The sequence below is a fragment of the Lipotes vexillifer genome, unplaced genomic scaffold (genome assembly GCF_000442215.2).
Source record: "Lipotes vexillifer unplaced genomic scaffold, Lipotes_vexillifer_v1.1 scaffold393, whole genome shotgun sequence".
Classification (NCBI taxonomy): Eukaryota; Metazoa; Chordata; class Mammalia; order Artiodactyla; family Lipotidae; genus Lipotes; species Lipotes vexillifer.
This window is the reverse complement of record NW_006774564.1, coordinates 2,702,686-2,712,064: the sequence shown is the minus strand read 5'-3', so window position 1 is coordinate 2,712,064 and position 9,379 is coordinate 2,702,686. Positions and strand designations below refer to the sequence as shown.

The following is a 9,379-nucleotide window of genomic DNA, read 5'->3' as shown; positions in this document are numbered from 1 at the left end:
GAAGAGCGTTCCATGCAGAGACAGCAAGTTCCCTCTTGGATATAGAAGCTTAGCAAGTTCAAGGAATGGCAAGGTGGCCAGTGTAGTGTGACTGGTATAGAGTGAGTAAAGGGTAGAGGAAAGTGCTACAGGATGAGGATGGAGAAGTGATCAGTGCCTAGATCATATAGGCTCTTGTAGGCCATGATGAGGTCTTGTGTTCCAGATGTGATAGGAAGACATGGAGGGTTCTGGGAGATCATCCTGACCATCACTGACAGAATGTAGTGGCAAAGGGTGTTTGTTAGTAGGAAAACCAGCTAGGAAACTAATGTGGTAATAAGACAAAACATATTGGTGACTTGGACTAGCATGGTGGGAGCAGTGATGATAAGTGGTCAAAATAGGGATATAACTTGAAATTATGGTTGGTTGGCAAGACCTGTTAATAAACTGGATGGAGGGTATGAGAAAGAGAATCAAGGATGATTCCTACCTTCTTGGCTTGAATAACTGAGTAAACGGATGGTACCATTTACTGAAATGGAGAAGACCAGAGGAGAGACAGGTATGGGGAGAAAAGCAAGAGTTTTACTTTAGATATGTAAATGTGGGAAACCTGATTAGACATTCAAGTGGAATAGGCACTATTAAAATAAAAACCTGGAGCCCCAGAGAGAAGTAACTCTAGGAGTCATCAGCATATAGCTGGTATTAAAGCCCTGGGAAAGAGACTACATAAAGAATAGATAAGGAAATAGGAAGACTAAGCCCTGGGCACTGGAAAACCACTAATTGGATAAAGGAAGATGAACCACTGAAGAAGGAAATCAGCCAGAGATTTGGAAGAAAACTTGGAGAGTGTGGTAGAAGCCAAGTGAAGAAAGTGTTTAAGGAACGTTCATCTGTGTCAGATGCTGCTAAGAAGCTAAGTAAGATGATGGCTGAGCCTACTAGATATGGCAACATTTATAATTGTGAAAGATACTGTTTGTTTTAGTGGCATGAGGGGGCAAAGGACTGAGTAGGTTGAGAAAATGGGAGATGTAAAAGGGGAGATAGTACACAGAAAAAAAGGAAGGCAAAGAAATGAATCATGAGTTGGAGGGGTTATAGGATATAGGTGGGTTTTTCCTTATTTTGAGAGTTAATATACAGCATGTCTGCTGATGGAATGATCACGTAGAGAGGGGAACCAGTGATGCAGAAGAGTATAGGATAAAAAACAGTTTTTGCATAGGTGAGAAGGAAAACAGAGTATATGTGTACAGATTTGGAGCTAAAAGCAAGTAGGAATTATCTCTGGTTGCTTTTCTTTTCTTTTTTTTTTTTTTGCAGTACGCGGGCCTCCCGCTGCTGTGGTCTCTCCCGCTGTGGAGCACAGGCTCCGGACGCGCAGGCCCAGCAGCCATGACCCACGGGCCCAGCCACTCCGCGGCACGCGGGATCCTCCCGGACCGGGGCACGAACCCGCGCCCCTCGCATCGGCAGGCGGACTCTCAACCACTGCGCCACCAGGGAAGCCCTATCTCTGGTTGCTTTTATTTTCTTAGCAAAGTAAGAAGTAGAGCTATTTAAGGCAGAAGACCTAAACAGACATTTCTCCAAAGAAGATACAGAGGCCAAGAGGCACAAGAAAAGAAACTCAACATGGCTAATTATTAGAGAAATGCAAATCAAAACTACAGTGAGGTATTGCCTCACACAGGTCAGAATCCCATCATCAAAGAAAGAGTCTACAAATAATAACTAACTAATTAGAGAGGGTGTGGAGAAAAGGGAACTCTCCTATGCTGTTGGTAGGAATGTAAATTGGTAAAGCCACTATGGAGAACAGTATGGAGGTTCCTTAAAAAACTAAAAATAGGACTTCCCTGGTAGCACAATGGTTAAGAATCTGCCTGTCAATGCAGGGGACACGGGTTCGATCCCTGGTCCGGGAAGACCCCACATGCCACAGAGCAACTAAGCCTGTGTGCCACAACTACTGAGCCTGTGCTCTAGAGCCCATGAGCCACAACTACTGAGCCCACGCGCCACAGCTACTGAAGCCCGCGTGCTGCAACTAGTAGCACAGCTACTAGAGCCTGCGTGCTGCAACTACTGAAGCCTGCGCACCTAGAACCCATGGTCCTCAACAAGAGAAGCCACCACAACGAGAAGCCCACGCACCACAACGAAGAGTTAGACCCCGCTTGCCACAACTAGAGAAAGCCCGATGCAGCAACGAAGACCTGGCACAGCCAAAAAAAAAAAAAAAAAAAAGACAATCCAATTCAAAAATGGGCAAAGAGGCACAACACTGTAAACCAATTATACTTCAATTAAAACAAACAAAAACACTAAAAATAAGAGTTACCCTATTATCCTGTAATTCCACTCCTGGGCATATTATCTGGAGAAAACTCTTATTTGAAAAGATACATGCACCCCTATGTTCGTAGCAGCACCATTTACAACAGCCAAGACATGGAAACAACCTAAATGTCCATTGACAGATGAATGGATAAAGAAGATGTGGTACATAAATACAATGGAATACTACTCAGCCATAAAAAAGAATGAAATAATGCCATTTGAAGCAACATGGATGGACCTAGAGATTATCATACTAAGTGAAGTAAGTCAGAGAAAGACAGATACCATATGATATCACTTATATGTGGAACCTAAAACGTGATACAAATGAACTTATCTATGAAACAGAAACAGACTCACAGACATAGAGAACAAACTTATGGTTACCAAGGGGGGGAAAGGGGACAGGGGGAGGGATAAATTAGGAATTTGGAATTAACATATACACACTACTATATATAAAATAGATAACCAACAAGGTTCTACTGTATAGCACAGTGAACTGTATTCAATATATTGTAATAAACCATAATGGAAAAAAACATGAAGAAGAAAATATGTATAACTGAATCACTCTGCTGTACACCAGAAACTAATACAACATTGTAAGTTAACTATACTTAATTAAAAAAAAAAAAAAAAGAAAAGAAATAGAGGGACTTCCTTGGTGGTCCAGTGGTTAAGAATCTGCCTTCCAATGCAGGGGGGGGGGTGCAGGTTCGATCCCTGGTTGGGGAACAAAGACCCCACGTGCCAAGGGGCAACTAAGCCCACATGCCAGAACTAGAGAGCCCGTGTGCAACTACAGCGCCCACGTGCTGCCACAACTAGAGAGAAGCCTGCACACTGCAACAAAAGATCCTGCGTGCTGCAACTAAGACCTGACGCAGCCAAAAGAATAAATTGAATGAATGAATGAATGAATGAATGAATAAAAGAAAAATAGAGCAATTTAGCAGGGACTGAGGTTGGAGCATGGTAATTATGAAAAAAAAAAGGAAGTGGAGTATAGTTGACTTGGAGAAACTAAAAGCATGCTGATCAGGGAAAACAGGGTTGCTGAGCTGTGCTGAGGTTCACAGTCATGGAACTAAGGCTGGTCAGTGTAGTTGTATATTTTCTCCAGTCATAACCAGCTGCTTAAGGAGGCAGAGAGATTTAATCAAGCTTTGTATTGCCAGGAGAATAGGATAGAGAGGGAGAGCAATGTCAGGAAGTGCTTTTAGTAACAGACAGGTCTAAGAAGGGACATAAGGAAAGGTGTGAAAGTGAAAAGTGGCAGTGGTCTCAGTGGATTCAAGAAATGCTGAAGTTACTTACCTAATAACACACCATCAACATCTATAAAGCAAAAATTGACAGAACTGAAGGGAGAAATGGAGTTTTTACAATAATAGTTAAAGACTTCAGTCCCCACTCATTACTGGGTAGGACAACCAAACAGAAGATAAGAAAAAACAGAGGACAACAACACGATAAACCAACTACATCTAACAGATTAGAATAATACACAACAGAACAGAATACACATTCTTACATGTGTATGGGACACTCTCCAGGACAGACCATATGTTACACCACAAATTAAGTCTCAACAGATATCTTAAGATACTATACAAAGTATCTTCTCCAACCAAAATAGGATGAAGTTAGAAGCAACAAAAGGAAAAATTGCAAAATTCACAAATTTGTAGAAGTTAAACCAGTGGGTCAAAGAAGAAATTAAAAGGGAAATTAGAAAATACCTAGGAACTTCCCTAGTGATCCAGTGGGTAAAACTCCACACTCCCAATGCAGGGGGCCTGGGTTTGATCTCTGATCAGGGAACTAGATCCCCCCATGCATGCCGCAACTAAAGAAACCCACGTGCCGCAACTAAGTGTCCACGTGATGCAACTAAGAAGTCCACATGCCACAACTAAGAGCCCACCAGCACACAACCAAGTGTCCACATGATACAACTAAAGATGCCACGTGCCACAAGGAAGATCCTGTGTGCCGCAACTAAGACACAGTGCAGCCTAAATAAATATTAAAAAAAAAAAAAAAAACCTAGAGACTAATGAAAATGAAAACAATTTACCAAAACTTATGGGATGCAGTGAAGGCGGTGCTCAGGAAAATTTATAGCTGTAAATGCTTACATTAAAAAAGAAAGATCGGGCTACCCTGGTGGCGCAGTGGTTGAGAGTCCACCTGCCGATGCAGGGGACACGGGTTTGTGCCCTGGTCTGGGAAGATCCCACATGCTGTGGAGTGGCTGGGCCTGTGAGCCATGGCCACTGAGCCTGCGCGTCCAGAGCCTGTGCTCCGCAGCAGGAGAGACCACAATAGTGAGAGGCCCACATACCGCAAAAAAAAAAAAAAAAAAAAAAAAAAAAAAACAGATCAACAGCCTAACTTTACAACTTAAGGAACTAGAAAAAGAACAATAAACTAAACTTAGAACTAGCAGAAGGAAGGAATAATAAAGATTAGAGCAGAGGCAGAGAGAACAGGAAAAAATAGAGAAAATCAACAAAATCAAAAGTTGGTTCTTTGAAAAGATTAACAAAATTGACAAACTTTTAGCTATATTAAGAAAAAGAGAAGGTTCAAATTACTAAAATAAGAAATGAAAGCAGGGACATTACTACTGATTCTACAGATATAAAAAGAATTGTAGGAGAATGCTATGAATGACTGTATGCCAACAAGCTGGATAATCTAGATGAAATGGGCAAATAACTAGAAACACAAAACCAAGACTGAACCATGAAGAAATAGAAAATAGATCCATAATTCATAAGGAGATTGTATCAGTAATGAAAAACCTCCTGACAAAAGAAAAGCCCTGGACTTGATGGCTTCATGGGTGAATTCTACCAAATATTTAAAGAACACCAATTCCAAAAATTGTAAAAAAGGGAACATTTCCCATTCGAAAGTCATTCTATGAGGCAAATATTGCCCTGATACCAAAGCCAGTTAAGACTTTATAAGAAAACTACAGACCAATATCCTTTTTGAATAGAGATGCAAAAATTAGCAACAAAATACTAGCAACCAGAAGCCAGTGGCATATTAAAAGGATTATATGCCATAACCTGATGGGATTTATTCCTGGAATGCAAAGATGATTCAACATATGGAAATCAATCAATGTAATATACCACATTAATAGAATGAAGGAAAAAAACAGTCACCTCAGTTGATGCAGAAAAGTCACTTGACAAAATTCAACACATCTTCATGATAAAAAAACTAAGAATAGTAGGAAACGACCATGACATAATAAAAATCATTTATGAACAACACACACAGCTATCATCATACTCAGTGGTAAAAGAGAAAGCTTTTAAGATCAGGAACAAGACATGGATGCCCACTTTGCCACTTATATTCAACACAGTACTGGAAGTTCTAGCCAGTTAGGCAAGGAAAAGAAACAGAAGGCAGCCAAATTGGAAAAGAAGTAAAATGATCTGTTTGTAGATGACAGGGTCTTATATGTAGAAAATCCTAAAGATTTCACCAAAAAACTATTAGAACTAAGAAGGAAAATTACAAGATCAACATCCAAAATCAGTTGTGTTTCTATACACTAATAATGAACAGTCCAAAAAGGAAATTAAGAAAACAATTCCACTTAACAATAGCATCAAAGAGAATAAAATACTTAGGAATTAACCAAGAAGGTGAAAGACTTGTACAGTGAAAACTACAAAATATTTCTGAAAGAAATTAAATATGACATAAGTCCCTCCCACTGGAAGACTTAAGATTGTTAAAAAGTCAATACTGTTTTGACACCTGACATAATCCCATCACTCCTCATTTGTGGGGTAGTGTGACGGAATGGTCAGACCAGTATACTGGTCTGACAATTATTTAATAAAGTGAAAAAAAAATTTTTTAAGTCAGTACCACCCAGAATGTGATCTACATAGTTAATGCAATCCCTATCAAAAATTGCAGTGATGCTTTTTTACAAAAATTTAAAAATCCATCCTAAAATTCATATAGAATCTCAAGGAAACCCAAATAGCCAAAACAGTCTTGAACAAGAAGAACAAAGTTGGAGGACTCACACTTCCTGGTTTCAGAATTTATCACAAAGCTACAGTAATCAAAACAGTGTGATACCAGCATGATGAGACCCAATGGAATTGAACAGACAGCCCAGAAATAAACACTCTCATATACTGTCAAACAATTTTCAACAAGGGTGACAAGACCATTCAATATGGAAGGAAGTCTTATCAACAGTTGATGCTGGGAAAACAGGATATCCACATACAAAAGAATTAAGTTGGACCTTTACCTAATACCATATACAAAAATTAACTCAAAGTGGATCAAAGACCTAAATATAAGCGCTAAAAGACTATAAAGCTCTTAGAAGAAAATGTAAGGGGAAAGCTTCATGACTTTGGATTTGGCTATGGTTTCTGGGTTACGACACCAAAGGCACAGGCAACAAAAGAAAAAAAAGACAAATTGGACTTCACGAAAACTTAAAACTTTCATGGATCAAAGGACACCATCAACAAAGCAAAAAGGCAACCCACAGAAAATATGTGCAAATCATATAACATAAAGATTAATCTAGAATATAGAGAACTCCAAAAGCTCAAAAACAAAAAACCTGATTCAAAATTGGGCAAAGAACCCAAATAGATATTTCTCCAAAGAAGATATACAAATGGCCAGTAATTACAGGAAACGATGCTTGACGTCACAAATCATTAGAGAAATGTAGATCAAAACCACAATGAGGGACTTCCCTGGTGTCACAGTGGATAAGACTCCATGCTCCCAATGCAGGGGGCCTGGTTCGATCCCTGGTCAGGGAACTAGATCCCCCATGCATGACGCAACTAAGAGTTCACATGCCACAACTTAGACCTGGTGCAACCGAATTAAAAAAAAAAAAAAAACCCACAGTGAGATACCACCTCACGCCCATTAAGATGGCTATCAAAACAAACCAAAAAATGCAGAAAATAGCAAATGCTGGTGTAGATATGGAGAAATTGGGACCCTTGTGCACTGCAGGTGGGAATATAAAATGGTGCAGCTGCTATGGAAAACGGTACGGCAGTTCCCCAAAAAGGTAAAAACAGAATTATCATACACAGTCCCACTTCTAGGTATGATTGAAAGCAGGGACATGAACAGATATTTGTACACCCATATTCATAGCAGCATTATTCACAACAGCCAAAAGGTGGAAGCAACCCAAGTGTCCATCAGCAGATGAATGCATAAACAAAATGTGGTGTACATACACAGTAGAATATTTTCAGCCTTAAAAACATGCTGCAACATGGATGCTGAGAAATATGCAGTCACAAGAGGACAAATACTCTGATGCCACTCATGTGAGCTAGTTAGAGTGGTCCAATTAACAGTGACAAGGTAGAACAGTGGTTGCAGAGGCTGGAGAGAGGGGAGAATGGGGAGTTGTTGTTTAATAGGTTTAGAGTTTGTCTTGCAAGATGAAAAAAGTTCTGGAGATGGATGGTGGTGATGATTGCACAATATGAATGTACCTGATACTGAACTGTACACTTAGAATTGGTTAAAATGGTAAATTTTATATTTATTTTACCTCAGTTTTTAAAAAAATGATTTACTGGGGGGTAGTACTGGGGAGCTTGATCTGGAAAAATAGGAGTCTGTGGTCAACATGAGATATTTTAAAATCATGATTTCAAAGACGGTGCAGTTATTGAGAATGACTGTGTCTGGCTTCTGACCATGGGGGCTATTGGATAAGGCAGAGGGCAAGGATGAAACACTAGAGGAGGGGAGGTCTAGGAACTGAAGCGCCTGAGTGTTGGGTAGACTTAGAGGACAGTGAAATGACCACGAATTGTGACGGGAGAGATGATGAAGAGTGAAGCAGGTGTGTGTGGAGGGTGGATGGATGGCGCTGACTAGGAATCCGGGCAGCCACGGCACCCTCACTGGGCGGTGGGGTTAAACGCTCGGGCGTGTTAGTGCACAGTGCCTAGCAACACGGGGCACTCTGATGTCAGCCATCACACTTCTACTTAATATTCTTGAGTTACAATACCAGACACTGTCCTGTAGACTTCTAAGTGCTTTCATTTGATCAAAAACATTTCTAACGTACTTCTAAAATAAGAGTTGTAAATCAGAACTTGAAGGAAAAATTCACTCTGGGTTATTTATTTCCTTAACAGATTTTATTGCCTGAGACAAGGGTAGGCAAACTTCTTCCGTAAAGGGCCAGAGAAAATATTTTAGGCTTTTCGGGGCCCTATGGCCTTTGTTGCAACTGCTCTACTCTGCCCTTGTAGCAGGCAAACAGCCATACACAGTTCATAAACAAACAAGCGTGGTATTGAAATGAAAGTACTGTTTAAAAAAACAGTGGGCAGTGGGTTATAGTTTGCTGACCCTTGGCCGAAGACAGTATTTATAAGGTAGTGATGTAGGGTTTTTGTACCTCACATGATATTCCTAAGGATTTGGTATGTTGTATTTGGTGATGCCTATTACAGTAAGATTATAATCTTAGACATAGGTGACCTTGCATCTTAACTAATCTTACCAAAGCCATGAAGCTATGGCTTCATATTTGTTATACACAATACTTGTTATGCTCTGATTATATAAGTCATTTCAAATAAAAGATCTTACTAGGTTTCAGGTCTAAAGATTGAGTAAACTTCTAAGAGGCAGAAAATGTTTAAAGCTACATTTTCTTATTGTGAATGACAGACGTAACATACCTTGGTGCTCTCCTTTCCTGCAGTGTTTGTATTTTAATCTCTTTCTTGTAAATTTTTAGGGATCCAGATTAGATGATCAAAGATGCGCTCCACCACCTGCTGCCACAAAGGGACCAACAGTACCAGATGAAGACTTTTTTAGCCTTATTTTACGGTCTCAAGCAAAAAGAATGGATGAACAGAGAGTTCTTTTACAAAGAGATCAAAACAGAGACACTGAATTTGGACCGAAGGACCTTTTGCAGAGTAATGCTCTGTTGGAACTTGAAAATTCAGGAAAAAAATAAGCAAACCACTAG

The 9,379-nt window shown here is 39.9% G+C and overlaps 1 protein-coding gene across 1 annotated transcript in view; it reads left to right on the top strand.

Annotated features, from left to right (window-relative positions):
- GPSM2 (G protein signaling modulator 2) overlaps nt 1-9,379 on the top strand; it is a 49,122-nt gene extending 39,743 nt beyond the window's left edge. Inside the window, 1 exon segment of the mRNA XM_007449335.1 lies at nt 9,140-9,379. Coding sequence (XP_007449397.1) covers nt 9,140-9,379 — 240 coding nt within the window.